The sequence below is a fragment of the Nesoenas mayeri genome (genome assembly GCF_963082525.1).
Source record: "Nesoenas mayeri genome assembly, chromosome: 1".
Taxonomy (NCBI): domain Eukaryota; kingdom Metazoa; phylum Chordata; class Aves; order Columbiformes; family Columbidae; genus Nesoenas; species Nesoenas mayeri.
In genome coordinates, this window is record NC_137541.1 from 1885422 (window position 1) to 1900726 (window position 15305).

The 15305-nt window shown below is 46.5% G+C and overlaps 1 protein-coding gene across 1 annotated transcript; it reads left to right on the forward strand.

Moving 5' to 3' along the window:
• Positions 1 to 3197: 3197 nt before the first annotated feature.
• On the forward strand, positions 3198 to 12036 carry LOC308048150 (carboxypeptidase A2-like; the record flags this gene model as incomplete). Its single annotated transcript, XM_080357082.1, has 11 exons — positions 3198 to 3280; positions 4857 to 4938; positions 5760 to 5894; positions 6760 to 6858; positions 7480 to 7581; positions 7723 to 7824; positions 8462 to 8572; positions 8889 to 8979; positions 9370 to 9569; positions 10891 to 10975; positions 11849 to 12036. Exons 1-11 carry the CDS (start codon positions 3216 to 3218, stop codon positions 12034 to 12036), a joined length of 1260 nt encoding a protein of 419 aa, XP_080213208.1. The 5' UTR covers positions 3198 to 3215.
• Between the last annotated feature and the right edge of the window lie 3269 nt (positions 12037 to 15305).

Below are 15305 nucleotides of genomic sequence, written 5' to 3' on the forward strand. Positions count from 1 at the left end.
AGGGGAGATTCAGGCTGGAATAAAGAATTTTTTTACACTGAGGGTGGTGAGAGCCTGGCCCAGGTTGCCCAGAGAGATGGTGGATGAACCATCCCTGGAGACATCCCAGGCCAGGCTGGACGGGGCTCTGAGCAACCTGAGCTGATGAAGATGTCCCTGCTCATGGCAGGGGGGGCACTGGGGGAGCTTTGAAGGTCCCTTCAACCCAAATCCTTCCAAGATTCTACAAATGCAACCTCCACCTCTTCAACTCAACCTCCCCCACTCAAACCTCAACCTCTTCAACCTCCTTGACCCAACTTCAACCCCACCTCAACCTGAGCTGGTGAAGATGTCCCTGCTCATGGCAGGGGGGGCACTGGGTGAGCTGGGAAGGTGCCTTCAACCCAAACCATTCTACGATTCCATGTCTGTACAGCAATTTTAAGCAAGACAACAAAGTTTGTTTAGATGAAACTCATTTAACCTTTCACTTCTTAGCGTGTCTCCAGGATGTTCATGATTCATTGCACCACAGGCTTTAGTGTGCCTGGGCTCTGAGAATGCTAATTGCCCTGACAGGGTTAATGTGGGGCCCCCACCCATGCACCCTCCGCCCCTTGGTGCCAGCGCTGCATTTAAGCTGAGGCCATTTGTCCTGGTCCTCGTTTGAGCTGCAGTGGGTGCAAAATGGACTCGTAGTGCTTGACATCCTGGCTGTGGACCTGCTGTGTGATTTACCCGAGGATCTGCACTGTGACTGTTCCTGGTCAGTGCCACCAGACCTGCTCTGCTGTCCGGTGGGACCGTTGCTTGTGGTGAGCTCTTTACCCGCTCCTGCCTTGCTGTCACCTTTGGCTTCTGGCTTGCTGTGGTGGTCGACCTCTTCTCTTGCAGCTCCCCAATTTACTCTGGTGTTTTAGGCTCTAAGCTGAACACTATGGAGAGTTCTGGCCTTTGCAGGACTTCACTCATGGGACTTACTTTGTGGTTCAAGGCTGATCTCCAAACCGTGGATCTTGTGGCTACAGCAGGAGGTCGTAGAATAGTTTGGGTTGGAAGAGACCTTCAGAACTCATCTAGTCCAACCCCTCTGCCATGAGCAGGGACATCTTCACCCAGACCAGGTTGCTCAAAGCCCTGTCCAGCCTGGGATGTCTCCAGGGATGAGGCATCTATTAGGAGTGAGTACAAAGGTTTGGGTTTCAATTCAGCTCCTTAATTGTAATGGGTGGAGGCCACAGAAGAGGCTGTTCAGGGCACTCGGAGCTTGTTGGCATACTTTAGCCCCTGACATCATGTTTGGCGGGATCTCTTGGCAGTCTTTAAATCCGTGTGGGATGTAGCATGAGTAATGAAGCGAGTTATAATTGTGCCCTAAAATTAAGTTCTTCCTTCCTGTTTTCAACGAGTGAACCCACAGGAGATGGAGTGGACAGTCTGTAGGGTAATTAGAAAATGTTGAAGCCTGTAGGTGAGGTTTGACTTCAACCAGAATTAATGTAGTGCTGGAAGCAGGAAATTCTCATGATGGTTCCTGTCTCTTAGGATAAACTTGTGTTACCTGATTTACGTCAAGGGGCATGGAGAACTTGTTTCCCAAGGGTTGTTTTAGGTTAAATGTCAAAGACCCAGGGACTTGCAGGAACATACCTGCCTGCAGAACCTATGTTCTCCACAGTCTGCCTCCAGGATACAACAGTTGCAGGATGACTAACTCCTAAATGTCAAAACAGGCAGAATCCCTGCCTGGGGCTCCTTTTGTTCTCACAAAACATGAGGCCTGGCCTTAGAGAAGACTTGCTTGGAGTCATGTGAACCCATGAGACAAAGTCACTGGCACTACTACGGAGGAGTGGGGTGGGAGTGGAGATTGGGGGAGGCTTCCCGGGGAGGTGCTGATGAATGTTGGGAGCGTTATGGGTGCAGTTATCTGGGGATTATTAGAAACTTTGCTTCCTCGGTCTCCTGAGGTTGATCACAGAGTAGCTGAACCGTCTCCCTTCTGTCTCATGTTAGTTCCCAGGAACCACACCTGCAGTTCTTGCAGCAAGGTCAGCACCTGGTTCAGCACCTGGCTCTTCGGCAAAAGCATTTTAAATGAGACGGATGAAAAATGTGTCCAACAGCCCCCCGACTCTACTTGTCATTCTGGGACAACCGCAACCGGGTGTTCCCACAACCAAGAGAGATGGTTCCCAAAGCTCAGCCAGGATGTTGCCCGTCGCCGTTACTCCTTCAGCATAGATAACGACAACTCAAATATCTGGGCACCTTTACAGAAGGTCAAGGAGATGGAGCCTATTCCCCAAGGAGTGAGACATAGACAGAGTCCAGCACAGGAGCAAAGGGACGCAGAGAGCTACTGGTTCAGGGACCAGCCCCATGAACATTGGAAGGCTGAGAGGAACCAGCAGTGTCTGTTCCAGCCTGTGTCACCTCTTCCTGAGAAGGATACCTCATTAGAAGAGGATATCTAGCAAGTCTGTCCAATGAGAAGGGTCTGGCTGCAGAGTTGAGCTCCTCTAAGTTCCTGTTCACTAAAACCTTTTTTCCTGCTCCTACATTACAACTTTCTTGCATGTGAATCTTGCTGCAACCTTTATTTGCTTGGCTGGATCTGTTTGAAACCTGAAGATTGGAGGAATGCTAGTAATTTCAATAAAGAATGGATTTAAACTGTCTGGCTTATATCTGGAAGTGTGTAACTTATATACAAGAGTGAATCTGTAGCATTGCCTTGTCCCACTCTATGAGAGACAACTTGTTTCATAGCGAGTAGGACCTGGAGTTCCTCCTTCAAAATAATCACTCAAATTGAATATTTTTTCTGGAATGAGGTCTTCCTTTTGGCTGCCTCTTTGTAATGAGGAGTGAGCTACTAAAAATCTACAGTGGGAGAAAAACCCATGACCAAGAGTTGAGTGGCAGATCTCCTCACCCTGTTAAGAGTTTGAGTAACATTCAATTTGACTCTATTTTCCTCTGCGCAGAACAACGTGTCAAAGGACACTGCAGAGCTTTGCGGGCAAAGCTTTGAAAACAATTCCTGCCTTACAGGTTTGAATGTGTTGGTGGAAAATCATTCTTTTTCGATGTGAAACGACCTTGTAAGCTCTGATAAATGTGAGAACTAAGTCACATGGAATACAGATACGCTTTATCTGAAAAGGGGTTTCTTAACAAATCCTGTATAAATTCATCTTTGCTAGGCTGAGTTCAACCTCACACCAAACATGAAGCTGATTTTGATCTTCAGTGCCCTCTTCGGGGCTTCCTTGTGCCTGGAAACTTTTGTTGGGTGAGTTATGCTTTGTGGAAGACCTTTCATTTAAGGCTGTGCTATCCAGTTGTTGCTTTTCATGATCTTAACTTTACAAAATCTGCTTGGGGCACATTCTTTGCTTTCTTTTTTGACTGACCTGTCTTGTGGCTTCGGTACTCCAGTGTTTAAAGGAACCTCTCTCTTTAGTTTCATTTGGGTTTCCCAGGGAGAAGGGTCAAGCTGCATTGTTGAACTCCTAAACTCATGTTCACCAAGGTTTTGTTTTGGCTTTGACTGTACTTAGGGAACAATCTCGAGCCTTGATATGGAGCTGAACTTTGCCACAAAGCTTGAGAGTTCAGCTTGAGAGATCTGGTCTGGCACAAAGCTGAGCTGAAAGACCAGAACCTGGCTTGAGGTCACTAGTTTCCCTTTGGTTTTGAAGTTTCTTGTCTCTCTTTAAATGCTTAATCCTCTTCAGAGCCTTTCTGAGCAATTTGAATCATTATTTCCAACCATTATCTGTATGTTGCATTGCAAAATTATCTCCTTCTGGTGTATTTTCTCACAATCTTGAAACTGAGAGGATGATAAAAAAAACATAATAGATACTTGCTGAAATGTAGTAAGTGAGCACTACATTCCAGTGAGTAAATCTGTATTTGAAGATGTAAGAATTAAGAAATAATATACATAATTTACTAAAACTCTGGGATTTGTGAAGCCAGGAGAAACTATTCTGATCATTTAATCTGAGCTCTGGCATAATTTAGACTGGATTCTCATGAATTCATCCTTCAGTCATGTCCAGTAGCTGTGGTTGATGAACCTCATCCCTTCACAGAGGAATCCATTCCAGAAATAAATCTTATGGTGGTGGAGAAACCAATAATAAGTTATTAATGTGGTAAAGTGCTGCCAGTGTTGATTTAACTGGGTCCATCTTAGCTCTGAGTCATCTCTATTTTTCAGTACTGCTTGCCTTCTGTATGCAAATGGTTTCTATGTTTTTAGTGATCTAAAAACTACTCAGACACTGTACGTCGTGATCGCTGGATGTTGGAAAATGCTCAGTCTAAATTAATCACCAAGATTACCTCTAGGACCGGTGGAGCGAGGCACTTCCAGACAGTGATTCATTCCACTTGGAATGGTACAAGTCACCCCCTGATGGTATCAGCTTCTGACAACACAGGGAAGTTTGTCAGCTGTCTTTGACTAAGCTGAAGATTAAATTAATCCCACCTTTAGTGTTTCCTTTGCTCCCCAAACATCTGACCATTCGCAAACTCAAACAGAATATTTCTTGCTCTGCAAGTTGTTGACAAAAAATAAGAGATGCAAGAATGATCCTTGTAAGCAATTAAAAACTCATCCACTTGACATCTTGTTTATGATGAAATATTAAAAATTGCCATTTAACTAGTTAATAATCTGGTGCACATGCAGCAGGTTGTGGGTTGAACTTTGGGGTGACACTAACTCAACGGCATTAAAAAAGCCTGTACTGGCTGGTAACACTCAGCCCACCAAATTAATGATCTTAATAACAAGCTGGTTCAACCAGGCCTTTTTTTGAGACTATTTCTGCAGACTTAATGTTTTATTGCAGGCACCAGGTTCTCCGAATCAAGACAAGAAATGAGGAAGAGGTTAAGCAATTACAGCTTTTGGAATCGTTGGAACACCTTGAGGTACGTTGTTACCACAGCGGCATTTTTTAACGTTTCAGACTGGAGTTGGACTTATCAGGGTCGGACTTTACATCTCATTTGAAAGGTTTGTACCATGCTGTGGCAGCTGCTGTAATAAACTTACTGTCTCAATACATGGTGTTTGATCTGCAAGTTCTAGAACCAGCTTGGAATTCAGGAGTGCTTGCACTCATATTTTTTGCCTGCTGTGTTTCCCGTTATATTTGAACTGAGCTGCTCTTAATCTTTGTACCAAAAAACTTGTCTTTTCAGTGGAGTTGCTAATGTTTTTGTACTTGTCTCCCAGCATGTGGGAGGAATTTATTAAGTTGGAGTCTACGTTCTGTCGAAGCAGGAAAACACACTATAAAATTCTAGGTTATTACTGTTTGTATTGCCATTGGTGATAATTTTTATTATCACTTTCTTTAAAAACATTGATTTGAATAGTATAGAAATTAATTAGAAAAGCCCTACCAGGGGAGAAATGAAACAATGGGTTTCATCTGTAACATGGTAAAGGGGAGAATGGTAAAATAATCATCATACAAGACTAAAATTTCCTCTTGCTTATGTGACTGCAGCTCTGAATTCAGTGTAAATAAAGATCCTCCTCTGTGGATCTTTATTTTGTTCCTCACATTAACTGATACAAGGTCATGGGGAGGCCAAACTAAAGAGTGGAAAGTGCTGCAAACATCATGGGGTGCAATGCTGCAGGAATTGATCAATTTGGGAGAAATCAGCATTTCTAAAGCTTTAGAAGAGCTGTGCGCGGAATGCTTTTCTCACACCAAACCCATTTTCCTTTCTCTTTTCAGCTTGATTTCTGGACAAGTCCCTCCAGCCCTGCTCTCCCTGTGGATCTGCGAATCCCTGCTAACAACGTCCAAGCAGTCAAGGCCTTCCTGGAGTCCCATGGGATCAAGTACTCCATCCTGATCAAAGATCTGCAGGTGGGCAACATCGTTAGCACACGATTAGCTTTTAAATCCTGGGGAAATAAAAGGCGATTCACAATCTGACCTTGTTCATTAATTCATGGACTCTTCTACACTCTGTTTGCCATGAGGTGCCCCCCTTATATCTCATAGAATCACTTCGGTTGGAAGAGACCCTCACGACCCAACCATAACCTAACTCTAGCGCTAAACCACGTCCCATGTAGTCTGTGGATTAATTTCTCAAAGATGATATGTGGATCGCTCTGCAGATGTGATCTGAAAACAAGTTGGACGGTGACATCAATAAACTCACAGGCTCCACAGGGCTCCTGGTGACCCCTGAGGAATTTCATGTGGTGTTTTGGCCTCAGGGGTTTGGGAATTACAACACTGAAGTTACTCAGAATTCAGTAAACTGTGTTACGAGCAGCTCTGGATCATAATCCAAAAGCACCGTGTGAGAGAGAAGTCACCCCCTTGGGTGCTAATCCAACATGTCTTCATGAGCAGTAATCTCAAAATGGCATCTAAAATAGGATTAAGTGAGCCGAAACACTGCCTGTTGGTTGTTGGGTTTTTTTGTTCTTCCTCCAAGCTTTCCAGTGCTATTCTTACCAAGCATTTAAAACATAACGCTGAACGTTTCAGGCCAAACATGAAGGAGAAATTGTTGGCCCTGAGGGTGGTGAGAGCCTGTCCCAGGTTGGCCAGAGAGGTGGTGGATGAACCATCCCTGGAGACATCCCAGGCCAGGCTGGACGGGGCTCTGAGCAACCTGAGCTGCTGAAGATGTCCCTGCTCATGGCAGGGGTGGCACTGGAGGAGCTCTGAAGGTCCCTTCAACCCAAACCATTCTATGGTTTGTCTATCATTCTAGGTTGTCCTAGATCAAGAAAAGCAAGATATGGCCAACAGTCAACAAAAAGAACGCGCCAGCAGCACCTTCAACTATGGAACTTACCACTCCTTAGATGACGTGAGTACCTCAATTTTGGGGGGAGCAGATTCTTTTTTCTGAGCTTTTTTCATGCTATCTTCAATTGAACATCCTGTATTAGGATGTAAAATGTCTTTCCAGCTTCTTTTGGCACATGGTTTTGGTTTTAAATGTATTAATATTGTGGTCAGCACAATGAGCCAACGCTATCTCTGACAGAATGTTGGAACAGGCAAATGTCCATCATATTTTTTTGTAAATACTGCAGAGTTCTGGCAAACCCCTTCCTTCTGATCCTCAAAAGAGATTGAGAATAAACATATCTTGAAGTAGGGAAATATAGGAAAGCCAGTAGCCATCAAGCAGAGCAGAGGGAACTGTATTTTTAAGTTCTTAGAGAGGGTTTTGAATTTGTTCCTGAAATAAGTAGAATTTGACGGTATAGCCGTGCTTCCTTCCTCTTTGTGATGTTCAGAACAGCACTGACTATAGTGACCTAAGGTCAGAAGGGGCTTCAAGAGGCCTTAGTAATGAAGGCAAAATGAGAGAAAAGGAAATTTCATCAGGTTCTACAATAGTTCTGGGCAGTACTGTACATAAATGTAACGTAAATGTCATACATAAATGTAACGTAAGTGTCATAATCGCTTTACATTTCAGATTTATGCAGAACTGGATCATCTTGCCTATGAGTACAGTGACATTGTCAGTAAGTTCGAGATTGGGAGATCCTATGAAAACCGACCTTTGTATGTACTCAAGGTATGACATACATCACAAAATGCGTGCACACGTATGTGTGTACATATACATATGCGTTATAGATACAGTCCAAAGCCTATACGAGATATTATTGACTAAAATATGGCAGTGAGAGCTTTAAAACTTTGTTTCATTTGACAGTTCAGCACCGGAGGAACAAACCGTCGTGCGATCTGGATCGATGCCGGTATCCATTCCCGAGAGTGGGTTACCCAAGCGAGTGCAGTATGGATAGCTAAAAAGGTCACTTCAGCAATGCTGGATTTTTCATTTATCTTGGGAATTCCTCTGACTCTTTAACAGTACAGCACACCTGTATGTGTTTAGCCAGCTGCCTACACAAAGAGTTGAAAAAATGCTGTGTTTTGTTAGAACAGCTGGGCGAAGTTCAGGTGGACATAATGTGAAACTGTCGCAGACTGCAGGGTTGATAGTTACACAAATAACCATGGACTTTTTGAAGATTAGTTTGCTGCTTCGCTCTGCTGACACAGAGGAACACTGGGGGGTTTGTTACCTCCCACTAAAGTGCCAAAACTTGCAGCTCGATATAAATGAATATATAAATTCTGTCGAGAATGACTGAGCCACCAGAGGAGCACAGCACAGTTTTATTCTCCCATCTCAGACTTAGTGCCAGCATTGGCTCATTCTCCAGAGAATATTTTGTTGCATTCTTCCATTAACGTCCTGTCTTCAGAATAAACTAGTAAAATAGATGAATTACTCCATCCAAGCTCCAAATCTAATGAGGAACAGTTATGGCCAGCAGATAATTAATGTTTCTTATCTGCCTGCCCTGAAAGCCAGACTTGCCACTGAACTTATGCAGGGAAGGAATACACTGATAATCATTGTGTGCTGTATTTTCTCTGCTTAGATCGCCTCCAGCTATGGGCAGGATCCATCCATCACCTCTCTGCTGAACAAAATGGACATTTTCCTGCTGACAGTCACAAACCCTGATGGATACGTGTTCACTCACACCACAGTGAGTAAAGCTCTTCCAAGTAAACAATAAAAGTGAGGGAAGTAGGCTCGGAAAGTCCGTTTCTTAATGCTGCAAGCAGGAGTTACAAAAGATTTAAGTATCCAAAAATACTAATTACTTCTCTAACCCAGCTTAACTTGCTGTAAATTCACCAGCCCTTTGATTTTTGTCCATCTCAGCAGTCAGCCCATCAGAAATAACTTTAGGTTCATGCCTGGGATCTCTGCCTGGTGAATGGCGACTATTTCTGGGTGGTGGTTATAACGCAAGGACTAAGATTTGCTCCTTTTCAAAGCCAGAGTGTGTGTTTGTTTAGAATCGCATGTGGCGCAAGACCCGCTCCAGGAATCAAGGCAGCCTGTGCATCGGAGTTGATCCAAACCGGAACTGGGATGCAGGTTTTGGAGGTAGGAATGAAGTTTATGCATTCTGCCTGTCACTAAGAAGAAAGTTCCTTTTCATATTCCTGGATCTTGTTACAAGGGACCAGCAATTGCCTTAACACGAGGCATTCAGAAAGAAAATGGTCAATTAGAATGGTAGCTGTATTTTGTAAAGATAATTTTGTATTGATTAATTGCCAGCGAGCACAAGATGAAGGCAGTAATCTGTATCATCTCAAAGTCCCTTGAGTATTTGTGCTCTATCACTGCAGTTTGAGCGTTTATCAGCAATTAAGGCCTTGCTTTGGCGGAAGAGCTGTTCTTAGGAAAGCCCGGCTTTGTGTTGATCTGCTTTCACCTTCCCTGAATTCCAGTTCTTGCAGGTTTGCCTTTGTTCCCTCTGTGCACCAACAGGTCCTGGCGCCAGTAATAATCCCTGTTCCGAGTCTTACCATGGACCCAGGGCCAACTCTGAGGTGGAAGTTCAATCTGTTGTCAACTTTATTGAAAATCACGGGAACATCCAGGCCTTCATCACCCTCCACAGCTACTCTCAGCTCCTGATGTATCCCTACGGCTATAAATGCACTCAACCAGCAGACTACAAGGAGCTGGTGAGGCTTTAGGACTTGGCTTTAGCTTCCTCTGTTCTGTCCAACTGTCTTTCCACACTCCTGTATGACGGTGAGATATCAGGATACAAACAAGAGGCTGAACTTTGCCGTCTGTAACAATACAGAGTGAACAAAACCCCAGTGCAATGTGGTGCCTTTAAAAGAGAAATTTGATTGTATGCAAACCTGTGCCATGCCCACCCATTCTCAGCCAGTTTTGCTCATCCATTTTTCCTTCTGTAATAATATCTTTGAGGTGATAAGGATGTCACAATAATAATTTAAATAGAAAAGACCTCTGGAGGTCTCTAGTTTAACCCTCTGCTGAAAGCAGGCAGGCTTTGGAGTCAAAGCCAGTTCCAAGGTTGGATTGAGTTGTTTAGGGCCTTGCCCAGCTGACTTTTGATAGAATCATTGAATCATTTAGGTTGGAAGAGACTCTCAAGATCATCAAATCCAACCATAACCCACCCTGTCCCTGCCCCATGTCCCTGCGAACCTCATGTCCGTCTGTCCAGCCCTCCAGGGATGGTGACTCCAGCACTGCCCTGGGCAGCCTGTTCCAATGCCCCACAGCCCTTTGGGGAAGAAATTGGTCCCCAGATCCAACCTCAACCTCCCCTGGCGCAACTTGAGGCCGTTTCCTCTGCTCCTGGCACTTGTTCCTGGGGAGCAGAGCCCGACCCCCCTGGCTCCAAGCTCCTTTCAGGCAGTTGTAGAGAGTGAGGTGTCCCCTCAGCCTCATTTTCTCCATGCTTGATTAATTGTTTTGATTTGTTTTGCTGTTTCTGAAGACAAATCCCACAGTTTCTCCAACCCAACTTCCCCACTGTCACGGGGATTTTCTGTTCCCCTGATACCTAAATACCCTTGTAGCGATTTGTTTGTTGCCACTCGCCCTTTTCCCCTACACCTCCAAGAAAATCCTGGCTCTGTTTTCTCCACAACCACCTGATACTTGGTTGAAGTGAGTACAAAGCCAACCAGTGAAGATCTCCAATTGCCTTGGGTTTTTCTGGTATCTCTTGAACCTGCTCTTGACAAGACAGCCGGTGAGACGACACACTGGGTGGTCAGATACAGAACCTGCTATGATTTAATTCACCTACAATGTCACTTCCCAAAAATGCTGTGGAAACTGTGAGCGCTGTCACTAGTATGAGTGATGAAATCGATTGATTTGGCATTAGTTTATTGGGGGGAGCAAAAGATTGGAGATTTTGTGAAAGATTGTGGAGATATTCCCGAGTGTGGTTCAGATTGGTGCAATCTTAACATTTTGTCTCATTTTCTGACTTGTCCCTCATCATCTCTTCTCCAGGATGCCTTGGGAAGAGCTGCTGCCAGTTCCATCCGGTCCCTGTACGGCACCACATTTACAGTGGGGAGCATTTGCAATACTATCTGTGAGTATTTTACTAGTCTGAGCTTTTCTGGGCTGTCCCAGGGAAACAGTCTCTGTCCTCCCCACAGGGTGTCTCTCAGTCTCCTGGAAGCAGTGGTGACTGTAGAGAAACACCACCAGTCAAACGTCAGAGCCGAGTGTTGGCATAAAAAACTAATATGTGTCCTGCACTAATATAGAAAGAAGAATCATAGAATCACTTTGGTTGGAAAAGACCCTCAAGGTCATTGAGTCCAACTGTTAACCCACCCCTGGCACTACCCCATGTCCCTGAGAACCTCATCTCCATCTGGTCAACCCTCCAGGGATGGTGACTCCAGCACTGCCCTGGGCAGCCTGTTCCAATGCCCCACAGCCCTTTGGGGAAGAAATTGTTCCCACATCCAACCTCAACCTCCCCTGGCGCAACTTGAGGCCGTTTCCTCTGCTCCTGGCGCTTGTTCCTGGGGAGCAGAGCCCGACCCCCTTGGCTCCAAGCTCCTTTCAGGCAGTTCAGAGATCAGAAGGTCTCCCCTCAGCTCCTGTTCTCCAGCTGAACCCCCCAGGTCCCTCAGCCGCTCCATCACACTTGTGCTCCAGCCCCTCACCAGCTCCGTTCCCTTCTCTCCACTCGCTCCAGCACCTCAAGGCCTTTCTTGGCGTGAGGGGCCCAAAACTGCCCCAGGATTGGCAGTTTGGGCTCCCCAGGTCCCAGCGCAGGGACGGTCACTGCCCTGGGCCTGCTGGCCACACCAGTGCTGGTCCCAGCCAGGATGCTGGTGGCCTCTTGGCCACCTGGGCACACGCTGGCTCATGTTCAGCCGCTGTCAACCAGTAGCAGAACTGAAATCAATCCTCTGTTCACCCCTCTGGCTCTTCTCCCTTTCTCTTTCAGACCAAGCAAGTGGGGGCAGCATCGACTGGAGCTATGATTACGGCATCAAATACTCTTTCGCCTTCGAGCTGCGAGACACAGGTCGCTACGGTTTCCTCCTGCCCGCCAGCCAAATTATCCCAACTGCACAGGAGACCTGGCTAGGTCTGCAAAAAATCATGGAGCACGTGCGAGACAATCCCTACTAAAAGCTGGGGTGGGAATCTGCTCTCTGTACAGCAAGGTCATAAATCCTCTTCCCTTGACGTGGTTGTGACAGCACCTGGCTGAATAAAGACGCCGTGTGCGTTCCTCCTACATCTAATACATCTGTGTATAAAAAGCATTTAGCGCTTGTCTTGTTCACTGCATCTCTGTGCACATAGTAGACCTTTTAGAAGACGCAGTTGTCGTCCACCTCAAGGAGACACAGTAGGAACAGTGACAAGGGGAGGATGGAAGATGTGAGCACTCGTGTGGCTGTTGAGATGTCAGAGCGACCTCCGGTGAGGTGAAGTGAGCAGGTTTTTTCCCACCCAGAGAAACAAGAAATCATCTGAGGGTCTTGTATCAGCACGGAAGGTGAGGAGAGATTAAATGTAAGAGCAGAAGGAGGTTCTAGGGAAGGAGGAGACGCTCGTGGCTGCTGCGAACTGTCCTGCCTCGTGCCCTCTGCAGCTCCATCTCTTTTAGTCAATGCAAAATGTATTTTCTCGCTCTTAGCAGCATTTTGTACTTCTGCAAAGCCCCTTGCAGCAGCCACCTCACAACCAGCCCTGTAAGCAGTGCAGAAACTGCGTGACCCTGCCCTACCCTCCAGTACCATCTGGTGGCTGTTTAGAGAGGACAGGGAAGAATTTAGTTCTTCAGCTCCATGTTGCTGCTTTTGTTAATCCTGGAGCTCTGTCAGAGCTCCGTTTTGGGGGCAGAACGGGCTGGTGTGGAGAACCTGACTTCAAGCAATGTAATTCAGGCTGCGAAACTTCACAGGAGGAAATTAAAGGAATTTAATTGCCTTTAATGAGCCTCAGGACACTGCCAAACCACCAACTGCTGGTAAAACGGGGAGGTCTGCTGGCCTCATTTCCCCAAATATTTGTCTTGCTTAGAGGGAGAACGGAGGTAGGAGGTCACCCCCTCTCCTCCTCACTCCCTCAAGAGCCTTCCTCCCTCATTCGGTTGTTCAACCTGCTAATTTCTTGCGGATTAAGAGCAAACAGCTCAGGGCCACGTGCAGGAGCCACTGAGGGATCAGAGATTAGCAATCCCTGCTGCTGTTGTTGGGATTATCAAGTCTAACAGGTTTATCTTGATATCCTGTGGTCCCCTGAGCAGCTGGGGAGTTACTCACTCCTCCGTGAACGTGGCAGGAGAGAAAACACACCTGACACAGCGAGTAAAGTATTAGTTCAGAGTCCAAGGAGGCTTTTCACAGGGAAAAGAAGGTGAAGGTGCAGCTGAGGCTTTGAGAAGAACCACGTGGGTTTGGTTTTGTTTTAAATGGAGATGTTTTCGGAAAGCAAACCTGAGCACAGGGCAGCTGGTGCTCTCTGCTCGTGTCCCCATCCCCTCTCCTTGTGGCCCTGTCTGGTGGCACCTGCTTCCCAAACTGACCCACCCTTCCAAAATCTCATCCTCTAGCTGGTCCTAAAAGCCACAGCTGGCAAAACCCCAAGGTTTTACCCAGGGCACACGGTTGGCTCCTGGATCCAGCTGAGCCGCTGTCACCGGAGCAGGGACCTTATGACAAATGGTGACAGGAGCTGCAGAGCCTGAGGAGCATCACCCTGGCTTTGAAGTTCCCTCCAGATCCTGAGGCCACCTGGGCCTTCTTTTAAGCACATGGCTTGATGACAACTGCGTCCTGTTCTTGGACACCTGGCACCAAGGAGACCTGGAGAAAGACAGATGGAGGCCACGAAGATGGACAGGAGGATGCGTCCCATGATGAGATGCTGAGGGAGATGGGGTGATTTGGCCTGGAGATGGGACAGCTTTGAGGTGGGGGGACCTAACACAGCCCCTTCTGTCTCTATGAAGATGTTATTGAGATAACGGAGCCAAACTCTTCACTACAAAGTGTGATGGGAGAGACATCAGCATCAGATGAAGCAAGATGGACGCAGGAAAATGTTCTTCCAGCAGCAGGACACGTCACCCAAAGGGGCTCCATCCTTGGAGGACTTCAAGACTCAATGTGGAGGGACCTGATCTGCCCCTAGAAGTGATTTGGCTTTGTCCAGAAGGTTGGATACAGACTTCCTGTTGTCTCTTCCCACCTCAACTACCCCATGATCCTGCCTCACTGAGAACCTCTACACCGGCACCACCATCTCACCAGCATCACCAGTTCCACATTATTGAGCCATAACAGACCCCCCCGACCATGGTGCCTACCCCATCGCACATGCTGCTGTTGGCGCAAGCAGAAAGACGACCTGATTTTAATGGGAAAAACCCCCCCAAAACAAATCAAAACAAGAGAAAACACAGAAGATGTCTGCTAAAAAACTGCCCGAGACAACGTCTGCCAGCCTGGGAACCCGGCCCAGGAACACGGAACATCCTTGACAAGAGCAGGTGGGAGCTCGGGGTCATCGTAGATAAGTGTCCAACAAAGACGCTGCTGTAACCTGAGGAACAAAGGCGCTGCTGTAACCTGGGGAACAAAGAAACCACTATAATGAACTGACCTACGACAGCAAAAATCAGCACCGGCTGCTCCAGGAGCCGCTGTCCTGCGCCCACTTGTGCATCTACACTAAAGACGTAAAAATAACTCCCTTTTTACCCCAAACTGAGGCCCTGCAGGGATTAATCCCAGGTGAATATACCTATACAACCCCTTGGACCCTCACTGGGGGTGCCCAACTTGGGCCACCGTGACATCCATCGTCTTTCAAGTGAAACTTCATCCATTGTCAAGTGGCCCCACTCCCGGGAGCGGTTTGATGAACGGCACCGGTAATAATTCGCATGGTATATTTTGAATTTTTTATATATGTATAGGTGTGCATATAAGTGATTAATCATAAATATACATTTATATGCTTGCTTTTCTGCTAGTAATTTTGTAGTAACTTGTAATGCACACTTGCTTTACTAATCATAATTACACTTGACTTATAATAGTAATCTGTAATAAAGCAATTTGTGGAAACGAAGCACCGTGTCCTTGTGTACTCTGGGGTCTTCTGACCCCATTGTTGCCACCGTCACACACCCGTGGGCTGGGTGGTGACTGTGACCACGACCACCAAACCGGGTGCGTGGACACGCGTCTTCCCTGAGCGCCGAGGAGGACGTTATCAGTTCCTCCCTAATTTGGCTGCTCTTTTATTGACTTCGCCAAATCAAGCGGACACTTGGGCTCCTGGGAGCCCTTCCTCTCTGCTCGGTTGCTGCCGGCTGTGTGGGGACAGCAGACGTGGTGTTGGTGAGAAGGTCCCCAAGAGCCCCTGGGGCTGTATATAGGGGG